This window comes from Trematomus bernacchii, unplaced genomic scaffold, assembly GCF_902827165.1.
Source record: "Trematomus bernacchii unplaced genomic scaffold, fTreBer1.1, whole genome shotgun sequence".
Taxonomy (NCBI): domain Eukaryota; kingdom Metazoa; phylum Chordata; class Actinopteri; order Perciformes; family Nototheniidae; genus Trematomus; species Trematomus bernacchii.
Window position 1 is genome coordinate 12,407,911 of NW_022988043.1, and position 27,934 is coordinate 12,435,844.

The 27,934-nt window shown below is 42.8% G+C and overlaps 1 protein-coding gene across 3 annotated transcripts; it reads right to left on the reverse strand.

Annotated features, from left to right (window-relative positions):
* Positions 1-437: 437 nt before the first annotated feature.
* LOC117472690 lies at positions 438-27,168 on the reverse strand. 3 transcript variants are annotated; one of them, XM_034118024.1, is made up of 7 exons: positions 26,674-27,168; positions 25,740-26,021; positions 2,245-3,290; positions 1,968-2,037; positions 1,690-1,864; positions 816-1,002; positions 438-726 (listed from the first exon to the last, which is right to left on the reverse strand). In XM_034118024.1, the coding sequence occupies exons 1-6, from the start codon at positions 27,098-27,100 to the stop codon at positions 846-848; spliced, it is 2,157 nt and encodes a 718-aa protein (XP_033973915.1). In that variant the 5' UTR covers positions 27,101-27,168; the 3' UTR covers positions 438-726; positions 816-845. The 3 variants fall into 3 exon arrangements, with proteins under 3 accessions (XP_033973915.1, XP_033973913.1, XP_033973914.1); XM_034118022.1 differs by having other exon boundaries at positions 1,690-1,870; XM_034118023.1 differs by having other exon boundaries at positions 438-744; positions 1,690-1,870.
* Between the last annotated feature and the right edge of the window lie 766 nt (positions 27,169-27,934).

The window sequence follows — 27,934 nt, forward strand, 5'->3', positions numbered from 1 at the left end:
TTAAAGGTAGGGTAGGTAAGTTTGAGAAACCGGCTCGAGATCGCTAGAATTTGAAAATACACAACCGGAGAAAATCTGCCACTTCCTTATAGAGCCCCTCCTCCAACACACACGAACGCGCACATGACCAATGAGGGCACGAGATAAGTTTGTGCACAGATGGAAGGCTGACAGGGAGGTAGGCCATCCAGTTATTTTAGCCGAGCCGGCTAAAATGATTGGTCGTGCTTTTTACAGTATTACAGCTTCCACAGATGACATTTTTTTATGGATTTTTTGTCAAAGCACTTAAGATATTCATTGCTATCGGGATGTTAAGAGCATTCCATGGAATATAACAAAAAGTGTATCTCGAGCCGGTTTCTCAAACTTACCTACCCTACCTTTAAGACCATTTTGAAAATATACATCAGTAAGAACATTTTTTAAATGTGCATTAAGACCATTTAGAAAATATACATCAGTAAGAACATTTAGAAAATATGCATCATTAGCAACATTTTGAAAATATGCATCATTAAGACCATTTAGAAAATATGCACCAGTAGCAAAATGTGGGGCTTGTGTTTTGCCTCTTGAAATAGTCCTGTGAGGTAGGTGCATGCTTAACTTCAGGAAGATTCTGGGTGGGTGTGGACAGTCCTGATACAAAGAGGAATCTTCTGGTTCAGGTAAAGATGACCATCACCTTGCTGGTCCTTGTTCCTCTCCTTACCAGTGTTGCCACTGTAAAACAGCAACAAACTAAATAATTAATCAAAAATAACTCTAGAATCGGGAATGTACAATAACAATGCTTATAAAGCTGGTAATACCAAAGTGTCTTGTGGCATAATGTGGCAACATCAGTCCGATTCAAAGTCAAGGAGGTTCTTCAGTAGTGTGGAGACGTGTGTGTTGACTGTGGCAGACTTCTTCTGGACGATCACACCCGTCTTCTTGCAGACAACCTTGCCCCGGATGGCCTTTGTTCCTCTCTCTGGGTTGATACCAATGAAGCGCCTGAAATCAGAAAAATGTTAAGATCAGAGACTGAATGGAAAACTATTAGGAACACTTTGTCGTCTTAAATGGGTAGTTTGGGTTTTATTCCATAAGGTGATATGAGTTACTAACCGGTACCGACATAATGAGGTATTTAGTGCAATTCCGCTGCTTGATTTTTCCTATCAGACCCTTCTATATCTTGGAACTATTTCATTTGTTGAAAATTGCCAGTGTATTACTACGCACTGGAGCCAGTTCACATATTACGCCTCTATTCAAGCTTATTGGCGGCTTGATATGGGAATCGGCTCCACTGAATAGTAATACACATAATTAACAAAGAAAATATTTTGAAGATATAGAGAGTTTGGATAAGAGCATCAAGCAGCAGAATTACTCAATATATGTTGTATTCTCATGTGAATGGTTCATGTTTTTTTTGTGTTGAGGTTTGACATTTTGTTGTTACCTGACCCCATGTTCTGCTATTAATTTTTGCCTGACAATTGACCAGCTGGCAGGGAAATTTCTCACTGCCTGCCTGAGTTAATGTCTGTGTCAACTAATACCATTTTATGTAAAAAAAAATCCAAACTATCCCTTTAAGTGTGCAAAGTAATGATTTGTGGTTATTCAGGTTTCAAAGATTTTAATTGTAAATAAAAATATATAATGATTACAGGGAAATGAAAGGAGTCCTACCTCTGAATGAATTCCAGAGTACAGGCTGCCTCTTCCTGATACTGAAGGTTGAATATATAGTAGATCGCAAAGACAGCAGCAAGTCCCGTCAAAAAGGTTGGTGTGAAGCCCTCAGATATGACACGGCCCTCAAGGGTGATCATCCATCGTCCAGTAGTGACTTGCCCGGTTCCACCTGAAACTTAAAGTAATAGCAACATCAGAATGCATCTCACCTTGCGTAAACATCTGCGTATGGCCAATCTGATATATAACATGTCTATCAATGAAATGCATACCAAGCAGTATCAGACGAGGACTTGCAGGTAGAGTGAGGGTTGTCTCAACGTCAGCTGCGGTGGCAGACACCTGTAGAGAACAGACAAAGACGGGAGACTTAATATGGTTTTTAAGAAGGAAAATAAACAAACGTCAATAATCAGAAAACACTGGGTGACAGTAACCTAGAGGTAAAAGAAGTGGGCTTCTGAAGTATCCTCAGTCAACCTGCTGTGAATAGATATATATGGCAATCAAAATGTAAAACACAGGGCAAGAAAGATAATATAAACTTACATTTGTAAGAAGGACAAGCCCTGTTAGGTCCTCTCCAAAGTGTGCCATGAGCAGCTGAACAACACAAAGTGCCATCTCATTATCTTCACAATTAGAGAGGACATCCTTGACATCTCTGTTGGTAGGTTTTCCCCTGAAGTATTCTTTGATGGCTCTCCCACATTCCACCATGCTGAGTTCCAAGCTACGAAGCACATTGATGTCTGTGAGTAACTCAAAATGTGCATATATGCACATTTGAGTGAAAAGAAAAGGCCATTTGCTTCTCATATTTTCAATGTCAGGTGGTGGAAGTTCATTTATATGACGACGTTGTAGGCAGAATGTGAGCTCCATTTGATTTTTGACCTCTGCTCTTTCAACTCCACCTGCACCCTCCTGCCTGTAAATCTCCACCAGTCTTTGGCGGTTCTGCTCCACAGTCTCATTAGTTTCTTCTGGAGGGAGCTCTGGCTGAAATCTTGTACATCCATAAGTGTCGGTTGGCCCCCTCTTGTATGTAGAACTGGATCTAGAGGCTCGGTGGTGTGCATAGTTTCCGCCACGGTTCACATTTTCAATGCGGTTTTTCACTTGAATCAGAAGTGATGTATAACCGCAACCCAAAAGTGACCAGTCTGCGGTCATATCAGCAAAACTCTTTGGGTACTGCCTGATGATATTTCGAATTACAGTGAGACACTGTGAGCGAGTGGGGTTAGCCTCATACCTCCTCATTTCATCTACGAGTACTCGTACCATCTGGCGTCGCTCCATTGGTTTAGGTCTCTTGCCGCTTAGAATTGCAGAACGTATTTCTTGTGGCATTTGTTCCCAAGGGACCTGGAATGTTTCTGGCCATGTTTTCAGTACTTGAAATGTGGAAGCTCTGTTGCTTGAATCTCTGTTTCCTGCCTGGCTTGACAATAATGCAATGGCCAACAGCTGTGAAGGGCTAGAATTAGGAGTGCCTGATGATGTCGATCGAGACTCAGAGACTGACAAAGCACTACTCAGTGGTGAAGAGGTTGGAATAACTTGCAGATCCAACGTAACTATCTCCGTCTCTAAAAAAAACCAAAATAAACAAAGAAAGATTTAGGGTACATCGCTAATAAGTTATTACAGTGTCACTGCAGACATTTGGCAAAATGTGGATTGGCCTTGTTTCTTTCAAATTACCTAAAGAAAACAAAAAAACTTAGTCTATGTTTAAAAAACACTTAGTTATCTTATATTAGGGATGTCTGAAAAGCTTAACATGTTTTGCACCTGTATTTTTACTAACATTCTTACAGAAATGTGTATTGGTATTGGCCGATATGGGTGGGAAAATGTGGGGTCTTGACTGTTAAAAAGGGTGTCCAGTCCCCATGAATCAGTTTTTCGTACTTTTTGAATTGGCAACATGATTACAACATGATTGACGTTAACTCTGAGGCACTCCCAGATGACATAAATCTGCTTTGCTACTGTGATTGATCAAAACGTTTTCAGTTTGGCATAGAACTTACATCAGTGAATCAGTTGAGGACCAGTTTGTGTCCAGACCTCTATAAATTACCTAAGTGCTAAAGACAGAGAGTGAGAGCATTTTTGTAGTAACTGATAACTGTAAAAGTGTTGTCCAACACCAAGTACTGATCTGATCTATAATAAGTAACAACAATAAGCAACAACAATATGATAAAATATGAAGAAAAACCTTTTTATGAAAATAATTTCACAAAATAAACTCTGTATGGTAACTGTTAATGTTACTCAATGTGGCTCCTGGTATCAGAATGTTTCTGGGTAAATTATATACCAGTTCTCTATACGTGTACCCTATTTTAGTACTGATTTGCCTGATACCAGATACTTGCAGTATTGGTGCATCTCTTGGTGCATCCCTACTTAAATGCCACACTGAATTAAACATACATTTACTAATTTAAATGCATCCTGGAGTTTTCGGCACTGAATTACAGGTAACAGATCAACAATGTCTTCCTGCTGTACATATTTCAAATCGTCTTTTGACTCCAAGCCAGAGCTCTGAAGTTTAGAAAGTATTTGCCAATGGGTCTCTTCAGGGAGATTTGGCAAAGTCTTGCCGATTATCTCCTTGATTTCTTCACTCAAGTTAGCCATTATTCTAGAATAAAGGGATAGAATGGTGAAGAATTATCATTGATGTGCCATGGACAGTGTACTCAGGCAAGGGGTAGTAATCCTCCTGATTAACACAACAGTAGCTTCTCTGCATCAGTGTAAGGCGATAGACACCACTGTCAGGAATACGCATGGCATGATACTGTTCAGCAATAAGATACTTGAACTGGGGGACTAGTTCTATTTCTGCTCTGTTTAAAAACACATTGGATCCTTCGATTTTGACTGGTCGTTTACTGAACATCATGCATACTGTTTTTTTTGCATTTAACTGTAAGCTAATGTTGTTCAGCCAGTGTTGAACCTTGTCCAAAGCATTTGAGAGACAGGATGAGATCATTTCAGTGTTTTTCCCATGTACAAAGATGACCGCATCATCGGCATACATTTGCACATTCAACTCAGGACATACATTAGGCAAGTCATAAATGTACAGAGAAAACAGTAATGGTCCAAGAATGGAACCTTGTGGAACCCCAACAGGGTTCACAAGGTAGGGGGATTTGACTCCGTTGACCAAAACATACTGTTTTCTGTTCGATAAGTAAGACTTAACCCACTGTATTGAATCTGCCGAAAAATTGAAATACGTCAGCTTTGTAAGGAGCACTTGGTGGTCAACTGTGTCAAAAGCCTTCCTGAGATCAAGGAAGACAGCACCTACATATGGGCTCGTGTCCAACATACATTTAACCTTTTCCACAAAGACACTATTAGCTGTCTCAGTGGAGTGGTGAGCACGAAAACCAAACTGCATTGGGTGGAGTGGAGCAAAACCTTTGTCTAAATGTTTGGTGATTAGTTTTTTGATTAGATTTCTCAGCTACCTAATGGCGCATTTCCACTACACGGTCGGCCTCGGCCACACTCGGTACGGCTTGGCCGCGTTGGGCCTTAACAGGGCCGACTCACTTCATGCTGCGCTTCCATTACAGTTTAGGAACTGGGGTAGTTACTATAGTAACGCAGTGTAGGCGGAGCCGTGACGTCATCTTCAATGAGAAATCCAGAAACACAACACAGCCGTTAGCTGTTAGCACTCAGAGCTCACAGCTCCTTATATATGTTCAGAAACTCGACAAAAGTTAAACAAGTACACACCACAGACTGCCTGTGTCATGGTGAATACAGTCGCTGCTTTATTTATGTCTGTATAGGCCGTTGTTGTGAGTGTGGACGGTCGGGGCATATACTGCGTTAGCTTAGCCAATCTCCATCTAGAAAAACACGAATTTTAAAAGGTTTTTCGCCTGCCGTCTGTCTGCAGACTTGACAAAGCATTAATTCATGGTTTTTACTAACCGGTATCAGTATGTTGTTACTTCGGCATCATTTTGAAACGTGTATTACAATTAAATCACGGTCAAATATGTCCATCTTGTTGTAGTTCTAGCCCTCTTGCCAGCGCTCCTCTCTCTAGTTTAGCATACTCAGCCCGACTCAGCCCTGTTTGTTGGCCCCGATAGAACCACAATTTTCTAGGGCCAGAAAAGAGGTGAAAAAGTGGCCCCGCGCCGTGCCGCGCCGGTAATTGGCCTAGTGGAAGCACAACCAAAAAAGGGGACGGCACGACACGGCACGCTTAAAGCGAGCTCCGCGCTGCAGTGGAACTGCGCCATTAGAGACACAGGGGAGGATGCTGATTGGTCTGTAATTGGACATTATTGCCTTATTCCAGGATGATGGAACTTCCCTCATGCTGATAGATTGATTTACTAACATAGTAATTGGTTGTATTAGACCGTCGATATGTGTTTTTATAAAGTTGGTGTCTAAATCATCTGCATCCCTAGCCTTAGAACCTCTTAACCCTAAGATTATATGTTTTACCTCAACCTCTGTGATTTCCTCCAGGTCAAAAACGGGGTGTGTATCCACAGTCGGGCTAGGTGAGACCTCAGATGGCGGGAAGAGCTTTGTAATGTCCAGAGCACTATTTATGAAATACCAGAGGTGGGACCAAGTCATTGTTTTGCAAGTCCGAGTCAAGTCTCAAGTCTTTGCGCTCAAGTCCGAGTCAAGTCTCAAGTCTTTGCGCTCAAGTCCAAGTCAAGTCTCAAGTCAGGATGGGAAAGTTCAAGTCAAGTCCAAGTCCTAAACTTTGACAAAACGAGTCTTAAACAAGTCCTTATGTGCTTTTCAACAAATGTAATGACATCGATCAACAGAATAATACTTAATAATCAAACTGCTCTTTATTAGTCACATTAATAATTTAATAATCCATTATCTCTCTGCTGGTAAAGTAACGTGTTTTTCTTCTATTGTAAGAGGGATCAGTAAGGTAAGGTTACCGTGACGGTTTGATTCAGAAGGAGTTTAATGTATAAGATCCCTGATGTTGAGGTGACCAGAATGTTTATTTCCACTGTGTACAGCATGTTATAAGGGACCCACAATCTATCTTTATGCAAGGGATAATGTGCAGTGAGGCCTCTCTATGGGGAAAAGAACACCTGAATCTAGATCTCTCTGCAGGTGGTACTTTAACTGTATTTTGATGCTAATACTTTTGTACTTTTACTTGTAACATTTTGAATGCAGGATCTTTTATTGTAACCAAGTATTCCTACACTCTGGTACTGTTACTCAAGTACAAGATCTGAACTTCTCCCACCTCTGGCAATAAATCCTGAGTGGTTACCAAAAAAAAAACCCTGCTCTGAAGGTTATTTTCATTTTACAAATCCTGCACTCAGCTTTGCTTTCTCCAATATCATTGAAATGCAGCCAGAAGCTGCTCCTTTTTTCGGTTTTCGCAAATTTCTTGACTTCTTCCGACGCGCTTGCATTTAAATCCGGCTCCCCGTCTCCCCGTCGCTCTGTGTATCTGGCCTGTACCACTACACCTGCTGTCTTTGGAGCGTCTGCCCCCCACCCTTCTTTCACATAATGGTATGATCCTAGTGTGTCCTCGCATATGATTGGCCGCATGGTGGCTCAGCAAAATAAAGTCCCGCCCCTGCCTGCATGGATTCTCAGCAAGAGTTGCAGCGGCTGAAGATTCTGCTCTCCCCGACGGGAGTCTGCTCTTCAAGCGGCATCTCGCGATCGGCGTGTTGGAGACCCCTGAATTAAATTATCAAGTCACCTCAAGTCAGAAGGCTCAAGTCCAAGTCAAGTCCCGAGTCATTGGTGTTCAAGTCCAAGTCGAGTCGCAAGTGTTTTGTGATTTTGTCAAGTCGAGTCCAAAGTCATCAAATTGGTAACTCGAGTCTGACTCGAGTCCAAGTCATGTGACTCGAGTCCACACCTCTGTGAAATACTAATTTAGAGAGTTGGCCAACACTGCAGGGTCTTTTATCAGGGCATCATTGATTTTTAATTCTAGTACATTATTTTCCTGTTTGGTATGTTTACCCAGGGGCGTCGCCTGGACCTGAAAACATTCGGGGCTTAGCCCACAGTGGCGGCGGCACTACAGTGGCATTTTTTACTGCAACACTCCCCACACGCACACACACAGTACACCCGCGACTGTTACAATGAAGGCTCGATAATCAGCTCACGGCATATAGGTAGGGGTAAAGTGGTATTTTTTTATGAGTGGGGGGCGGACCTCACCTCCTCTAGGGGGGTCCGGGGGGATGCTCCCCCGGGAAGATTTTTTTTTAAATATTGAAGTTAAATGCATCAATCTGGTGCACTTTGAGAGCAAAATTAAGAGATCTATGGATACCTCTCTCAACACCCATATGAAGCAGAACTGTAAACAGATGTACTTTTTCTTTATGGATATTTTACTAATCACTCCCCTTTTAAACTCTATTCTTGTTTTACTGCCATATAGTATTTCATAACTGTTTTTCCTTTATTCTCTTATTTTTTTTATAACTATAATGATCATATGAAGGTGTGCCGCGGAAATAATCTTTTGAATAATTTGTGACCAAACCGTTTGAGACCCACTGAGATAACTTAGACTAAAGTTAAGTATCTAAACACTCAGCCTTTAGCTCACCTGAGTCTCTCAGTCTGAGAGGAGAGGACTCTCCTCCAGCTTGTTGTGGAACAAACAACTCCTTATGTCCGTTAGTGCAGCTAGCTAACCAGATGCTAACAACACGGTCCCTGCTGGCACCGGTCCCTGCTGGCACCGGTCCCTCCCTCCCCCTCTCTCCCTCTCTATCACACTAATGGCGCATTTCCACTACACGGCCTCGCTCGGTATGGCTAGGCCTCGTTAGGACTGGCTCACTTTATGGCGCATTTCCATTACAGTTTAGGAACTGGGGTAGTATCTATAGTAACGCAGTGTAGGCGGAGCCGTGACGTCATCTTCAATGAGAACCCCAGAAAAACAACACAGCCGTTAGCTGTTAGCACTCAGAGCTCCTCATATATGTTCAGAAACTAGACAAAAGTTAAACAAGTACAAACCACAGACTGCCTGTGTCATGGCGAATACAGTCGCTGCTTTATTTATGTCTGTATAGGCCGTTGTTGTGAGTGTGGACGGTCGGAGCATATACTGCGTTAGCTTAGTTTAGAAAACACGCATTTTAAAAGGTTTTTCGCCTGCCGTCTGTCTGCAGACTTGTCAAAGCATTAATTAATGGTTTTTACTAACCGGTATCAGTATGTTGTTACTTCGGCATCATTTTGAAACGTGTATTACAATTAAATCACGGTCAAATATGTCCATCTTGTTGTAGTTGTAGCCCCCTTGCCAGCGATTCTCTCTCTAGTTTAGCATACTCAGCCCGACTCAGCCTCGTTGTCTCTGGCCCTAGAACCACGATTTTATGAGGCCAGAAAAACTGTGAATTAGGACCCGCCGGCCGGCCAAGTGGAAACGCAACCAAAAACGGGCCGCTGACGTCACAGCCCTCTTAAACCGTGCTCCGCGCTGTAGTGGAAACGCGCCATAAATGCGCTATTGGCACACACACACAGAGCCGAGCTTGAATGACACAAGCACACGTTTATTTCCATGCAACTCTCTGATTGGTCTGGTGTCATGCCTCTGCATTCACTGAACACGGGAAATTACAGTGCTGCCGTCCTCTCGTGTCATGATGAGGTTCACGTAAAGCACGGTTAATGTATTATATTATTGAGGGAGAATTGTCCGGGGCTACAGAAAAAACATTCGGGGCTAAAGCCCCGGATGCCCAGGCCAGGCGACGCCACTGTGTTTACCTAATAGTTTATTTAAGATTTGCCAAACTTTTTTACCGTTACCTTTCGCACCTTCAATTATATTGATGAAAAAGTTTGCTTTGGCCTGTCTTATTGTTTGTGTTACCTTGTTACGAGCATGAGTGAATTTCTGTCTGTCAGTGGATAGTCCGGATTTCAAGCTCTGCTTTAATAGTTGGTCTCTAGATTTCATTAAATTCCTGCACTGTAGATTCAGCCAGGGAAGATTATGTTCCTTCCTATCCCTAACTGACCCTCTCCTTGAGAAGGAAGACATTGTATCATTAATTTGAGATATAAACAGATCACTGTTTTCACCAATATCTTCAGAGGACAGAGTGTCCCCCCAATTAATCATTTTCACTGCACCCATAAAATGTTGTTGCAGATTTTTGGGGATGAAGCGTGAACCCAAGGCAGGGGTTTTATGTGTGGCCATGAACCTTTTTTTTGTGAGTTTCCTGGCAAAAATACTTTCTATGTTTCCTACTTATGTGTGAAGTGAATGTGGATACAACTGTAACGGAGCTTATACACGGCGGCGTGCGTTGAAGCTTGCCGGTGGTGTGTCTGACCCTCGACCAACAACCAATCACATGAATCTCCCGCCCCGGACACACAAGCACGCGGTTAGATTGGCTAGAGCTTGTACTGGCATATGATTCGATTGGCTGACGCTCCCGTCGAAGCTTCAAAAGTAGAACATTGCTCTACTTTTGAAGCGAGCTACGCTTTGCTCCCACAATGCAGTTCGGCGAAGCGTGACGTCACCCCATTCAAAGTGAATGGGCAGAAGCGTTGAAGCTTCAACGCACGCCGCCGTGTGTAAGCTCCGTAAAGCTCTTGCCACAGTGCCTATGAGGACAAGCAACTGTTTTCCCCTCTCTGATGTCAGTGTTTCCCATACATCGATTCATTTGTGGCGGGCCGCCACAATTAAATATCGTCCGCCACAAATAAATCACATTTTTTATGGATAATATATTTCATTGTAGAGCGCAGCTCATTTACCCGCTCAGCCCCTCTTTGCGCGCTCTTTGCTCTCAACGGCCCCTGAGCCCTGCCCGCACTTTTGTGCAAGACATTTCTGAAGTTGGAAACCAGATGCTGCGAGCCGGAGAATCACTTCACGAAAGATCTTTGTATGGACACGAAAATAAGAAGACTTCACGAATGGTTGGTATATGCATACATTTGTCCAAAACGGATGTATTCAAGTTAACTCTGATAAGTTAGTCTCTCTGTTCGTATCACGCTGTAAATCCGCTGTAAATCCGCTGTAAATCCGCTGTAAATCGCAGAAACCCAGCTCTTCAAATAAGTTATTAGCTAGCAAGCATGAAAGGAGCCTAGCTAGCTAGTAGCTAGCTAGGCTCGCTGTGTAACATTATAGCACTCCTAACGTTAGTCAACTACCGACTGCACTAACGTTAATTCTTTAACTCTGACGCTGAATGATGTTTGCTCCCTCAATCCAGATGAATATAGAAAAATATTTTCAGACTCAGAGGCAGAAAAGGGCTCGTCCTGAGGAGGATCAAAGACAGCCTGGAACAGAGGTATTAGCAAGAGTACCTAGCTAGAAACACACGTTGGTGGGACACACGTGGGAAAGCTGAACAGTCCGACCAGTGTGATTAGCTATCCAATTAATTTGTTTGAAATATTTCCAGGCTTCAACCATGCAGTTTCAACATCATCACACAGATCGATTTTTCCCCAATCAAAACCAAACAGTGTAGCAGCAAGAGAGGGTCAGGGAGCTTTAGGAAGGTCCAGCCAACATGCTGCTGTGGCAGAGCCAGCTAGCTCAGAAGCAGCAGGTGAGATTGACAGCAAACAAAGAGAGATATAGAAGCAGGTCAGGTGGTCAGAAAACCAGATTTCTGAGGCATCATTTCTATTCTTCTGTGCCTCATTTCTGTAATTTTGTGCCTTGTAGACAAGACATCAGCAAGCAGCAAGCACAGACGCACTGGATTTGATCCAGAGTGGCTGAATATGCCTCCATTTAAGCCATGGCTATACCACACACACAGCATGGTAAATGTAATATCTGCATAATTTGTGCTATGATTCATGAATAAATAATCAGACATGTTTTTATTTCTCGTTTTCTTTCTCGTCTTCTTCTTGCCTATATTATTTAAAGATTACAAATATATACATATCAAAAAATAATAAATTATTAGTTATATGTGTGGCTATTTAGCAAATATGATAACTGATTGCTCTACTTTTTAGGGATGTTCTGTCGACTGTGCAGGCACCACAAGCCTGCAATTAAGAAAGAACGTGGCGGGCAAAGAGGCCTTTTGTTGAGGTTGGAGCTGTGACGTTTAGAAAAGATTACTTGGACCGGCACATTGCTACGGAGCACCATCAGGACAGCATCAGATGTCAGGCATCTCTTGCATCTGGTAGGTTCCAATTTCAACAACAGGTATAAAATAATATAACTTGAGTAATACTTTTCTTATTTATTTTAATATTTTGTAATTTACAGGCATCTCAGTGATGAACTCCTTTGAGCCCACTATTGTTTTGGAGCATGAGGTAATCACACGAACTACCCCAAGCTTTTGAGCTTGGCTGAGCCTCTAGGGTGTGACTATTTCAGGAAATGAAAGGTAAAAGGTCACCTAGCCATTATTTAAGATTAAATTCAATCTTTACATTAAAGGAGCAGGAGGTGGCTGTTGATTTTCGGCTGAACTTTAAAAGAAATAGTTTAAACGAATTCGACAATGCCCTCCCCAATCAGAATGCCTCCAAAGCCAATTAACAATGCGTGTTCATACGGCAGTTTGACAGCTAGGCCATTCCAATCAACTTGGTGATGCGATTCATTGGATGTTTGGTTTTCGCTCCTGTCCCTTCCACAGACTACGGATGTTTTTCATTTCTGTGTCAAACGTCTTATTTGTTTGATTACTATCGATTACTGTCAAGATATAATGAGAAATGAAACATTCTGCCATAAATCGGCGGCCGCCTCCTGCTCCTTTAATGAAAATGTTTACCAAATTACAAAGTCCTTATTTTCCTCCCTTTTCCCTATGTCAAGATTGACCAGAGGAATAATTATAGGTTGTATCATCGACGAGATGCTTGAGATCCTAGCACAAGTCGTTGAGGAGCCCATTCTCATCGAGATGAAATCATCGCAGGCAATTAGCCTGGAAGTCGATGAGAGCACAGATTAATTAATTAATTAATGTCAATTATCAGGCAACTTCATGTGCATGTCCGGTATGGGAACATTTATTTGGTTTGATGTCAGAATCCCATTAATCCTGGGTCATGAACTGTGAATACTAAATACTTGCCTATGCTTTTTCTCAGATACCTGGATAAGGAGGGATAAGGAATTGTGGACCTGGTCCCTATTGCCGATGGCAAAGCAAACACTGTCGTGACCGCCATCAAGGATGTCATGCTGAAGAAGGGCCTCCCAACAGAGAAACTCTATGGACTCGGGACAGACGGGGCAGCCGTTATGACGGGTAATTATTTTACGCCCATGTGAGATTATGTTGTATCCCATGTTTGTCACTAAATCATTTTATTTAAATTCATATTATACCCGAATAGGTAAAGGGGCCTTTGGCTTTTCTTGCCGGGGGGGGGAATTCTGTGGGAAACACTGGATGTGTATTTTCAAATGAGAGTAAAAGGCCTTCAGGTTCTCACACCTTGCACTGCAGAAGTCAACATGACATGTTAGTTCAACTACATCACACAACCTAGGCATGAACACACATTTGTCATGTCTGTAAGTGTGACACTTAAAAGAAAAGTTTTGAAAAGTCTGACTGCAATCTGGCAAAACACACTTATAAGTTAAATTCAGTGTATTTTTAAGAATTGTAATGTGTCAAAAAGACAAATACATCTGATTGACAGAGAGCTGTGACACTGGAAGTTGGTCAACTTTTCAAGTAAAGGCGTGGACTGGCCATCCAAACGAGGTGTCGATGTCGGTCTTTGCAGCTTGGTGTGGAAGTTAGTAAGCACACAGACTTTTCTCAGTAGATTTCCCTTTTTTTCAGTGCAGCACAGTGCAAGTGTCAACCTGTCCCTTTTCTTTATGACAAAATATAGCAAAAGAATAAAGGAAAAAGGAGGGAATGACATCATTACACCAATTAATAAGCCAATATCGTGGCACAATTATGACTACAGACCTGACAGGGGAACATGTTTGCTGCCAATGCGGGACAAACATTAAGGAGCCTACACAATTGCAAGAGTTTTAGGCTGGAGCCACACGAGGACGATAACGCAAACGGACCGAAATCGTTATCAAAAAAGTATTCCGTCCACACGCAACGGGCACCAGAAACGTGTCCGTTCACATGAGACCGCTCGAAAGCGCTGGAGACGCTGTAGTACATATGCCAGGCCTGTAAGTGGCACTGTACTTCAGCACGAGACCGCTCGAAAGCGCTGGAGACGTTGTAGTACATATGCCGGGCCTGTAAGTGGCGCTGTACTTCGGCCACAAAATACACCAAAAGCAGCGAAGAAGACTTCTGGCGCATGCATGGTTGCCATGGCTGCCCTTCTGTTTATTCTCCGCGCTGGATTTAGCAGCAGAGGTGGGGTTTCGCCGGTCAGCATGTCCGTTCAAGTTTAAATCTTCCGGACAAAATTTGAAAAGTGCCGGTCAATGGTCTTCTTTGTTATTTATTGAGCTTTAAAACAAATGAATAACGACTCTATATAATAATATAAGAATAATACACAGAGGACGGAGCCTCTCTTTTCCTCCCCCTCTCCTGACAGCCCGTCAGTATCCGTGGTCTCATGCAGCTGGCTGATCCAGTAATGAGTGACCCGACAGTAAAAATAAACATATTTATAACTAGTTTAGGTAGTTTGAGAGGTAATTAAAATAGCTAAGGGTGATGATCTAACTTGAAGTGTGCGTTTTGTTCCGCTCATCGCTCCATCACAGCGGGCGGAGCGGCGTGTCTCCTCTCCTGTCTGATTAGACTTCACTCGCGTTTATGTCCATATCGATCAAATCTAGCTGGAAGCTCCTGCTGGGTGCACTGTCCTGCGAGATACCGGGACCTGGCTCGAAACACTATTGCGTCATCGTTATCAGGAAATTATCGTATAGGCGTAAACACGGAGCCGTTTGCCCCCCCAGAGCGTTTCGTTCGCATATCTACCCACCTTGGGACCCGTTATCGTTATATGCGTTTCCATGTCGGCCTTGTGTGGCCGAACCGTCTATCTGATAGAGAACTGTAGCAGATACGACCGTTATCTTCCTCGTGTGGCTGCAGCCTTAGTCCAGATTGTCAATTGCATTTCATCAACATTCAAAATTTGCATTAATACTAACCAAATGCATAATGAAACACTGCTCACTGCTGCTGCTTGCCTCTGTCTGTGTCTGCGTTCTTCGCACCTGCCTGTAATCTGAGAAGGTCCCGCCTCTCTGGCTGGCTGAAGCCCGGAAAATCTTGTTGTGTTGATTGACACTTCAGTAATAGCCTATCAGATAGCGCTGTGGGCGGGACATTGCTCGTGAACAGTGGTGACTGCAGCCAGAGAAACGGCCGCATCAGAGCCAAAGTTGTATCGGCAATTTGATTTAAAAAAAGGCTGATACCGATAATCTGTAAAATGCGGAATATCGGCCTCGATAATCGGCCAGGCCGATAATCGGTCGACCCCTAATTCCAACCATCAAGTTTGTTTAGTGTTTTTTCGTTGCATTTGCAGCTATTAACAAGGGGCAAAGATATCAGCTAGCTAGCTAAAACCGCTAACGTTACAGCTAACCAATCTTAAGAAAATTCACAGATGATCCAAAACGGTTAGCATTTGATAAAACACGGTGACTCTGAAATGCACGGAAATATAAATGTTTGAGCTATTCAAAGAAGCCTCATAAGTGACATTTTAAAATCACACACTCCCTAGCTAACTTTAGACAGCTTGCTGGCTGAGCATCAGTTGGATTTCAAACATTGTTTGTGGTAATGCTAGAATGAATAATATAGCCTACTGACGAGGAAAATAAGATTGTTTTTAATCACCGTCGAATTTGTAGATGCACAACCCGATCGATGCAGAACTTCTTGTTGATCCGCACATGTCCTCCGAAATGCGTCCTTCTTTGGAAAAGCTGCTCTCCTAATGACGTTTCTTATCCAGCCGAAATATTACGGCCAATTTCCCAAAAATACTATTGTGTACTGTAATTTAAAACATTAGCATACTGTTTAGGGTCTGTTACGGCCACAGCTTCTACACAGCTGTAGTGGCTCGTAAACATGAAAATAGACGCAACAACCAGTATAATTAGTATCGACCATTTATTTTTATTGAGCCGTCTTCTTACAACAAGCCAATCTAGAAATGAAAAAGGTCTGGAGGACTGGCCAAAAAGAACAAAAGGATGGAGGGAGTCCGAGCCAGCCACACCATGGGCCGTAGGACCCAGAGCCCCCCCCCCCTAACTAAAAGTCAGGCGTATACCCTAAGGAAATAAAGAAAGCCGCGAAAACTGGACTACCAGTTCCTCCAGGCTAAAAATAATCAAGACCAAAAGAGACAGTATCGCTCAAGCCCAACTACACAATGGGGTCTTCAGAAGAGAGTGTTTTCCAGCGTCAGAAAGGGAGAGAGAAAGAAGACAAGGAGGGGAGCACGTAACACCACCACCCCGAGTTAGTGATTTCTTATTTTTGTTCTTTTAACAAAATAATCACAACAATCAATTTTGAGTTGACAGACGCGCTCACGACTACGTTTGTCTTTTACGACCACCCAGGGCCACACACAGAATAGGCAAATACCACAAAAATAAACACTTGCATCAACCGCTACAGTATCTATAAGCGCGACAATGCATCGGCCAACACATTGTCTTTGCCACAAATGTGTTTAACCTCAACATTGAAGGCTTGCATGAAAATACTCCACTGCATCAACCTTTGATTTGTGTTATGCATCCTCTGCAAAAACATGAGGGGATTGTGATCAGTAAGAATAGTCACAGGAATGTTTGATGACCCATAAAGTGATTCAAAGCCAGAACCATAGCGAGTGCCTCCTTTTCGATGGTGGAATACATCCGCTGGTGGTAATTGAACTTTTTGGAGAAGTATGACACAGGGTGCTCCACTCCATCATCACTATCCTGCAGCAAGACAGCTCCGGCTCAAAGTTTGGCGCTACAAGCGCAGGAGCATCAGTTATCAGAGTTTTAATTTGCTGGAAAGCATGTTGACAGCGCTCAGACCACACAAATGGAACTTTCGGGCTTAACAGATTAGTTAGAGGTGCAGCAACAGCTGAGAAGTTTTTACAAAAACCTCTGTAGTACCCAGTCATCCCAAGGAAGCAGCGCAGGTCACGTCTGGAACCCGGAGCAGGGAATGCCAGGATTGCCTCCACCTTGGACTGGACCGGACGCACTTCCCCGTTGCCAACCACCTTCCCTAGATAGACCACTGTTGCTTGACCAAAGTCACATTTTGCTAGGTTAGTTCGCCCTTCGCAACTGCTCGAACACCTCCCCCAACTGCTCCATGTGACAACAATGTCATCTAAGTATCCTGACAGACCAGACAGCACAATATTAACCAGCCGTTGAAAAGTTGCAGGCGCATGGCGCATCCCGAACGCCACGAAAGTGTACTGTAAAAAATCATCTGGCGTTACAAATGCTGAAATTTCCTTAGCGCGGTCAGTTAGCGGAACTTGCCAATATCCTTTCAGCAAGTCTATCTTTGTGACAAACAAGGCACTGCCAACCCGGTCAACACAATCTTCCATCCTGGGAAAAGGATAACTGTCGGGTTTCATCACGCTGTTTACCTTCCGGAAGTCTGTACAAAACCGATCGGACTTATCAACAAGTAAGCAAGGAGAACTCCATGGGCTCGAACCGGGCTCAGCAATCCCGTTTTCAAGCATGTAATCAACCTCCTTCTTAAATCGACGGCGTTTATCAGGGTTTACACGATATGCGTGTTATTTAATCGGCGGTGAGTCACCTATATCAATATCGTGCTCCAGAATGGTTGTACAGGAAGGTACGTCAGAAAACAGTTGTCTGTTAGAAACTATCAGTTAAACTACATCTGCACGCTGCACATCAGGCAAGTGTGCTAGATGAGACTCAATATTCATGTTGCGGGTCTCAGCGCGAGCCACAACAGCTGTGTAGAAGCTGTGGCTGTAACATATGGGGACTCGTCCGGGATGGGATACAACGGACCAGGCGGGACCGTTTGGTTCGGCTTCCCTGCAACCTGGCACACATGGAACATCTTACAATAACGCACCACATCCTTCTTCAGACCAGGACAGAAGAAGTGGCGCAACACCCATGTGTCGTAAGTTTTATTAATACCAAGGTGGCCAGCAAGCTGATGATCATGAGCCAAACTTAAGATGTCACAGCGATATTTCAAAGGGACCACCACCTGCGTTATCACACTCCAGTCACAGGGTTCTTACACCTTTTCCAAAGTCAAATTCAAGCACTTTTCAAGCATTTTCAAGGTGCATTTTCAAGCTTTTCAAGCATCTTACAGCTGTTGTAAATTACATATTTATATACACATACTTATACTCAAATGATTATTTCCCTACCTCACATTAAATCAGATGTTCTTTATGCTATAAACAACCAAATGTGTGTTTCATAATAGCATTCTACATGAGGATGAAAAATTAAAAATGTTAGAAAAGAAAACTAAGTTTAATATTTCAAAATGAGTGACCCATCTGTACGTAGACTGGGCATCCCATATAACCTGGCTGAGCCAATATAAAACAATCAGCCAAATAACTTTTCAATATATTATTGATTACTATTTTTGAGGTACTTTTAGGTTGGCAGTAAACACAAGTCAGAGGTAAATGGTGTACTTTGACTCCACTACATGTATTTAATACCTTTAGTTACTTTACAGATGTGGATGAATGATGTGAAATATAATCAAGTGTTAAATCAGACTTTAGTTCCACCTGGAGTAAATTCACAAGCTACTCTGTGTATACAAAGTCATTCAAACTAGCTGCAACTTTACCAGCTTTGATAACACTTTAATGATCAATCATTATAAAACATATCATATACAATTATTAGGGATGCTCCGATCGCCAATTTTGGGGCCGATCGCCGGAATCAGTATCGGCCGATACCGCTCTCTTTTCCTCTCTTTTCCTCTCTCTCTCTCCTGACAGCCCGTCAGTATCTCCTGCAGCTCACTGATCCAGTAATGAGCGACCCGACAGTGAAGAATAAATATATTTATAACTAGTTTAGCTAGTTCCAGAGGTAGATAAAATAGCTAAGTGTGTTAGGTCTAACTCTTAATGTGTGTTCTGCTCCGCTCACCGGTCCGTCACAGCGGGTGGAGCTGCAGGATTTCTGCTTCACACACGTTGCATACCGCTATTTTATTGTCATTTTCGGACACTTAAAATACTGCCAGACTAGTGAAGCCATTTTGGCGAGCTTGTTTTGCCGCGCACAGAGAAAAGTGTCATGTATTTTACATGCAACGATAGCCTAATCTAAAATGCTCTCCTATGGCGTACCTTTCGTGTGGTGTGTGGCTCGTCAGCGCAGACTCTCGCATCGTTATTGTTGCACACTTTGCAGGAGGCTACTCTTGGGCTTCGCTTGACCCTCGTCTTAGCCATGGCTTGTATTTGTCTTCTGCTAGCCAACGCTCGTTGAAACGGCAACCTCCTGGCATACTGTCATCTATCACTCTCATCAGAATGCCCAGGTCACACGCGTAACAAAAACACTTGCCGGTCACGCGCAAAGCGCGGGAAGGCCCGAGCGGAGCTGTTTTATGTAAAAGCGAAGCAATTAAGCGCGCTCCGACTTCTTTATTTTCTTTTAATCTAAAAAGCGAAGTAAAGCATTTACAATTTCAAGCACTTTATCCCAAATTCAAGCACCATTCCCAAAATTCAAGCACTTTTCAAACCTTGAAAACACCTCGTACAATTTCAAGCATTTTCAAGGATTTCCAGCACCCGTACGCACCCTGCAGTCATCACCTGGTGATGCAACGAGCGGTGTCCATTTACGCATGAGCACCCAGTCTTTAACAAAGTACCCCCGAGGGCCAGACACACCTTCCGATACCGCGTCCTCCAGCAACGACAATTCTGCATCCGCTTTCTGGTCACACACCAGCTGCTGACGTGCCACAGGAACAGCACCGAGGCTTACCATACCACCTTTCCCACCCTCACGCCACAGGGGAGGGTCACTGCCTGGTATGTCTAATTATGTAGCCATAAAACTGTCAGACAGATAAACATCATCGCTAACCTCAACTCTAAATTTTTATTTGGCGCGGGTGACTGCACCGGCGGAAAATACTAGAGAGTACTCTCGGACCAACTTATCTGGATACTCCACCACAGGAACCGCAGTCACATCCGGCTTAACGAGCACTTTGCCACCAGCTAAATCATTCCCCAAGATCAGATCTACCCCCTCAATGGGAAAACATGGCCGAACCCCTACAATAACTGGACCTGTGACTAGATCTGACTCAAGGTGAAGTCAGATCACGAACACCGGAATCCACAGCAGACTCCTCCGAGAGGGGCAACAGACCACTCACGATAAAAGATTGTGACGCTGCTGTATCCCTCAAAATGGTTACTGGAACCCTGATGCTCTTCCCAGGTAAAGACACCACTCCCCCCATGAGAAATGGAGCAAAAACGTCCAGTTCTGACTTGGGAGGTTCTGGTTTTTAGAAGTTTTCACAAAGGCGAATGACTTTACAGGCTTCTTCTCATCGCTTAAAGCATAAGAATTGGCAACAATATGACCTTTTTTCTTGCAGAAGAAACACACTGGGCTATCCTTAGTTCCCCAATTCACATCTCTCGGCTTTTCCTCCGCACTTCCTGACATACTGGCCTGCAATGGCACGTTAGTGGAACCTGGGCTTTCCCTGACTTTGTTGTCACCAACCCGGGCCTGCGCCCTATACCTCTCACTGTAAACAGACTTGTGAGTAAGAACATACTCGTCAGCCAAAACCGCAGCATCAGACAGTTTCACAGGTTTTTGCTCATTAAGGTATGTGGCTACTCTTTCAGGTAAACCGTTTTTAAACTCTTCCATAAGTACCAATGTTTTCAGGTCCTCTAAAGATTTTACCCCTTTTGACGAGCACCATCGATCAAATAGTACTTCTTTCTCACGGGCAAATTCCACATAGGCTTGAGAATCATGTTTTTTAAAACTACGAAATCTTTGGCGATATGCCTCTGGCACAAACTCATAGGCGCGTAGTATTGCAGCTTTGACCTGCTCATAATCCAGGCTAATCTCATGAGATAATGCAGCATACACCTCCTGTGCTTTACCCGTGAGTACGCACTGCAGCATAACGGTCCACATGTTCCCAGGCCATTTCAAAGTTGTCGCAACACGTTCGAAAATAATAAAATACGTATCAATGTAAAATCATGAAAAACCGGGATAAACCGAATATATTTACCCACATCAAAATCAAGCGATTGCGCAGACGACAACTGCTTAGCCTGGTGCGACAATGTCGCCAGTTCCAGCTCCTTCTAACGTAGAATACGCTTGGTCTCCTCCTCAAGCTTCCTTATTTCGAGGTTACAGTCAATTTCTTTCTCTTTTATCATTAACTTGCGCATCTCTAGCTCAAGCTCCCTCACTTTCTGAGAGACCACTGTCTCCTCGTCTTTGGGAAAAGAAGCAACGCCCACTTCCTCCGACAACAACCCCTGATCTACCAGTGCAGCCAACAGCTGTTCCTTAAATGATCTGTTTATTGCTGTGTTTACTAATCGGAACGTCAAACCTGTCTGCGATTAGTTCAAGTTGTTGTTTACTACATGTGTCCAACTCGCCCCGAGTCGGATCACTAACAAAATCCTCTAGGTCAAACTCCAGCGTAATTTATTTACGTTAACTCACCCTAAAAAAAAACTAAAAAACAACAACCCCGAAACCAGTTAACTCCAGTACTCTACACTGCAACAAAAAAAAACTTAAATACCTTCGCAAAAGTATCGCTCAAGCTAGGGCTGCACGATATTGGAAAAACTGACATTGCGATTTTTTCCCCCCCTGCGATATATATAGCGATATGAAAACATACAGGAATTAAAGAAAAGACCGTTTTTTTCCCCGCAAACCATCCTTTCTTGAACTTTAATGCTATACAGGCTAGTCTGTTACTACTCTCAAGATGGTCGCAGCGCGAGTAAGCGCATCTCAAGCTCGTCTGTCTGTCGCTGTTAAATTAGCTCTTTAAAGCTTATATGTCATTGATCCACATGATCTGAACTCATGAACATTTGAAGAACTTAAGTACATAGTAAAGCGGCTCATTACGGTCTCTGGATTAGTGTATTTTTTTGCATTTGCAACTATGGAGGGAAACATGTCTCTGCAAACTTTGTGACGCGATTCAGCAGATCAAGACCGACATGCTGACTCACATTGACTCAAAAATGGATCCCATTCAAAGTAGCTTGAGCAGGATACACAATTCCCTGTCTAGTTTGGGAGACCAGAGGCCTGTACTACGAAGCTGGTTCAACTTAACCTGGATATGTTGGAGTTAGCCGGTTGGCCTAAGCCAAAACATACGCGCTGGCGCTAAGCTGTACTACGACGCCGGTTATCAAGTGGATCGCTCAAGCCAGCAGTGTCCTATCTAGTTAGGTGCGCGTTCACATGAAAGGGGTGGTATTTGGAGCATTCGACCAATCTCAAACACGGACAACCGTACTGACAGCGCAGCGTCATACTTCCTGAATGAAAAGTGAACTTTAATATTAGTCAAATATGAAGAAGTTAAACTTTAAACATCCATGTCTTAAACACTTTATCCAGGATAAAAGCCACATAGCTGCACCTGCAAGGTGAATACAGCTGGTAAAAGAAAAAGTGTTTGAATGCGTACATTAACAGGTTTATGAAATCACTGCCCCATCCAAGACACGAGTGGATCTGACTTTAATTAGGAGAATTTGACTCGAGTGTTTCGTCAATTTAATGTGTTGCTTAAAATAATACTTCTGCATACAGTATGTGACACTGAGTGTTGCACGGCCAGATACGGCTCAGCTGACTCAGATAAGGAAATATATGATACATTATGATGTGATATGATATGAATGATAATGGCACACATCGACGTCTGCACTCACAGTGCCGCGGACTGTACTTAATGTTACTCTGATCCGGTTACTTATGTCGTGGCAGATATTTAAGTAAGCTTTCTTAACGCTAATATTATAATAGTCAGATTGCTCTGAAGATGGGAGGGGATATTCTATTCATTTTCACGTTCACACAGTCAGTTGATTTTGGCCGGCTGTCTTTCCTGCAACGGCAGTTTTTCTGTATTTCCTCTCTCCTGTAATATGAATTGATCGCTTTAAACTCCGCACACGGAGCTCTGATTGGTCAGCAGGCGGTGCTTTCACTGAGTTGATCTCTTAGCCTGCCACCTAACCTGCTCCGGAGCAGGTTTGCCGCTCAGCATAAGTTACCATGGAAATCTAGCCTGCTAAAAAGAGAACCAGCGTCGTAGGACCGGAAAGCCCGAGATTTCCCTGAATTTAGCCGGCTAAGCGAAAATCCAGCTTCGTAGTACAGGCCTCAGGTCAATTTGTTAGAACAGCGTGTCGGGGCTAATGAGGACAATGTACAGGAGTGTGTCGCTCGAGTCAAGCAGCTTGAGAAAGACAACTCCTTCCTAATGTCTAAAGTTGAAGACTTGGAGAACCGGAGCCGACGTTCTAACCTTCGCTTCGTAGGAATCCAGGAGTCCGCTGAAGGTAGTGACATTATCGGCTTCATGTCTCGGCTCAACCCGCAGCTCCTGGGGCCGGACGCCTTCCCTACCCTGCCGATCATTGAGAGGGCACACCACTCACCGACTGCCAGGCAAAACTCCTGTGCCAGCCCGCGAGCCATCATGATCGAGCTGCTGAACTTCCAGGACAAAGTGAAAATCCTTCGTCTTGCCAGGGAGAAAAGGTCTCTGGAGTACAACGGGAAACACATCAGCATATATCCCGATTTCAGTCCCGAGCTTACCAGAAGACGCCGGAGCTTCGATCCAGTTAAACGCAAGCTCCGTGAACTCAACTTGAAGTACTTTCTCCTCTACCCGTGCACCCTCTGCGTTGTTGTTGATGGCACACAACAACGCTTCTCTACCCACAAAGACGCGGAGGCAATCTTCATGTCCACCTCAAGCTCTCCTGGGTGACGAACATCCCCAGAGATGAGGCTGCTGCTAATGGTAGCATGTTGATCCACTACGATGGTGCAGCTAAGTGACTTTCTCCTCGGTTTCCTCTCTTCTCTTGTTTTTTATTTTTCTCATCTTCTCTAAAAACAGAGACCTGTTTATGTGACGTGTCATGACTGCTGAGATGTTGTTGACACTCTCTTTTGTGTTTATAACTTAATGACCTGACCAGGAGCATCAGGGAGCCCTGATGAACTGATCTAGTTTTGTGAGTAAAATGTGGAGATGGCAGCAGTTTGTCTAAAGTTTACTTCTTTCTGGTCTGAATAAAGATCTGGACAAATTTAACATGGGAGTCTATTGGGAGCTAGGTGGACTTTGTCACTCAGATCACTTTTGGGCCAGAATGGTGGGTCCGTTTGATATGATGAAGGCAATTGAGCAGGACAAACTAATAATGCTCCTGAAATCTTTTGAATGGAATGTATATTTTGGGTGTGAGAGCAGTTTTAAAATATTTTTTCCGAAGATTTTTAAGACCCTCTACACTCTAAGTGATGATGTCACACACTCTAGCTCTGAAGAGTCTGTCCAATAGACACCCATTATAAAATCTAAAACGGACTGAAAATGTACCAAAACTTAAACATTGAGAAGTCAAAAACCTCCCCAATTCAACCTGGAACCTCTCTCATACAGTACAAAGTGTGTGTGTGTATGTGTATGTGTATGTGTATGTGTGTGTGTGTGTGTGTGTGTGTGTGAATGTGAATGTGGAGACACTGTGATGGATCGTTGGAGCTATGTGCAGCTCAAGGCATATATGCTCGAACGGAAGCTGCTTGGACGCTGCAATCATGTTGCGCACACTATCCGTGCTGACTTTTCGTACAATGTCCCACTGTCTGGCTACCTGCATAAAGTCAAGTGCTCGGCGCAGTTGTCGGCGAAATGTCGCTCCTCTGTTTTCTTTGAAACAGCTCCTTATATCCGTTAGCGCAGCTAGCTAGCACCAGATGCTAACAACAACAACAACACGTAAGGTGTGCCTCGCTCACGCGACACATACACACACCCTCCCGGTCCTCCCGATGGCCAGTCCGGGCCTGCCGGTGAGCGTGGAAGTGTGGTCTGCCACAAGCGGCTGTCAGCATCAGCTTATAGATGGTATTTTAAACTCGATGCGCTCTGAAACTACGGGGCGGCCGAGGACAAAAAATGCACATACGTTAATCGCGTTAAAATAATTAGTGGCGTTAATTTTTTTTGCGTTAACGCGTTATTAACGCGTTAACTTGATAGCCCTACTTAATAGCTGAATGTCTTGTGACCGTTTTAAAGTTCAAATGGAGTCTCTAGCTGAAAGTATGTGGAAGGAGTAGTATTTTGCACACGGTGAAGGCAAAAGAGGATTTGAAGAGTCGTCCCATAGACACCCATTAAAAAAAATCTAAAACAGCCTGAAAATGTACCAAAACTTCAACATTGATAAGTCAAAAACTGTAGAAGATATCAAAAATCTGAACACAGGCTTAATAGGTGAATGTATTGTGACCATTTGTTCAAGTTGGAATGAAGTCTCTAGCTGAAAGTATGTGGAAGGAGTAGCATTTTTCACAAGGTGTAGGTAAAAGAGAATTTGAAGGGTTCTCCCATTGAGTTACATATTAAAAAAGGAGTTTTAAAAAGCTGAATATTTTAAAAAAAAATTTAAAGTTTTGAAATGTTTTAAAGTTTCCCATCATATGCTGAATATTTTGATATTTTAATGGTTTCTGTAGCTGAAAGTAGGCTGAAGTTATTCGACGGCAGAAAATGGGGTGAAATAAGAAGAAGAAGAAGAAGAAGTTGAAGAAGAATAAAGAAACCGAAGAACTATAGTGGAATGCGGTTGCACACTATACTGTGTGTGGCTTCGCCAGTCACACAGAATAAGAAAGTATTTTATTGTTTGTTACACACCTGTTTTGTGCAGCTTTATCTGGGGCTTGCCTACAGACTCTTTTGCACAGGTCCGTCCGCTGTGCACACTCTCCTCATCAGTAAGAGTCACCATGAAGACATCTGTCTCCTGCTTTAGTTCAAGCTGCTCTTCCTCCCGACTGGTGCAAAGTTCCTCCTGTTCCTCTTTAATCTGTGGAGGCTCTAGGTCCTCTTGGTCCAGACTGGAGTTCCTTTCCTGACTACAGAGCTGCTGGTCACTGAGAACCTCATCCTCATTACAGACATGTTGCTGAGGGAGCTCTGGAGGGACAGAAAATAAACAAAGTACTGTTAGTGTGGTGTTAGGGAAGCAAATTGCATTCAATGCTGGGCAATGGTGTTAAGATCAATATCACAATATCAAGACAACAACAAACAAGACAATAGAAATGCATAAAGCATGAACAGAGTTTATTTAAAAAGCATGCGTCCACCCACTTTTTAAAAAAATATAACATGTTTTAACAATGTGTATTTTAACCGCTGTGCTGTGTGTTTGTTGTTTGAGATCTGATCATGAATTAATAAACAGAATGTGGTTCTATCAACACAATAGGATGCAGTATTTAGCAATCAATTCAACATGTAATGTCTTAACTGGTCAAGTAGTCCTTCTATTCTATTTGATTGTTTATTTACAGCTGATTTCTTGAATATATATAATAATTAAATATCTCATGCAGAAATTAGCAGAACATGGAAATACTTAATGGAAGAATAAGTCCCCCCTCAATATTATATGGGTAAATATACTTAGTTGCTGCTAGCAAGAAAAATAATACATTTGAAGAGTACACCCTCACAAAATATAGCTAACGAGAGGCGTTAACCATAATGAATCCCATTCAGATTGCTTGATAATGTGTAAGTACTTGATAGGAAATAATAAAGTATTTCATTGTTTGTTGCACACCTGTTCTGTGCAGCTTTATCTGAGGATTCAAGACGGTATCCAATAATCTGCGCTGACGACAAATCTCCTCCTCGTATGCTGATAAAGCTTGAGCAAAAACTCCAAATATTTCATCGGCAGCTGCAGCTAGTCGCTCGTTGATAACACTTCTCAGTTTCTCAACTGCAGCCATTTCTACTGTGTGAAAGGATGTATCAAGAGACAAAATAAGCCAAACCAACTTTTCTCGTTGGCATGAACTACACAACTTCCGGTGGAATGTTCTTCTTCGTTGGTTTAGGGAGGCGGTCTGCACTGATAAAGTTACATTACCACCACCTACTGGATTCACATTCAAAAATACATTGTCCCAATCTCCCACAATAACTAACAAGGGAAACAATAACATAAACAACATGTTCCCCAACTCTTGTTCAGTGAGTTGCATGAATCACTTTTGTTTGACTTCTGGGTGAACCTTTTCTCACAAGTATAACATTTGAAGCGATTTTCACGGGCAGAGGTGGGAAGTTACTAAGTACATTTACTCAAGTAGCCTACTGTACTTAAATAACATTTTAAAATACTTGTACTTTACTTGAGTATCTCCATGTCATGCCATTTTGTACTTCTACTCCACTACAATTCAGAGGTAAATCGTCTACTTTTACTCCACTTATTTTGTACCTTAAATTACTTTGCAGATTTGGATTATATGATATAGGCTAATCAACACTTAAATAAGACTTTAGTTAAACCTGGAGTAAATTCACAATCTATCCTGCAGTATACAAAGTTATAAAAACTAGCTGCACCGTTACATGCCTTGATAAACACTTAAATTAATAATTATAATCAAAACATATAATACATATTATTCTGAAATGGACCAATCTGCATAATAAATACTTTTGGTACTTTAAGTATATTTAGATGCCGATACTTTTTTACTTTTACTTGAGTGACCTTTTGAATTCAGGACTTTACAGAGTATTCCTACACTCAGGTACTTCTACTTTTAATGAAGTAAAATATTTGTACTCCTCCCACCTCTGTTAACCGGTGTGGGACTGTGTGCAGATTTTTTACTTTAAGAAATCATGAAACTCCACATTTTGAAGAAATGTTCTCTGGTTTGTGATCAGTACTGGCATTCACGTGAATTGCTCTTGCATGGCTGGACACTTTGGTTGGGATGAATCTGAGCCCTTTCTGTCAGATTCAGATTTTAATATTATAACTGAGATGTTGGTTAGTGGCATCTATGCACATTTAACATGTG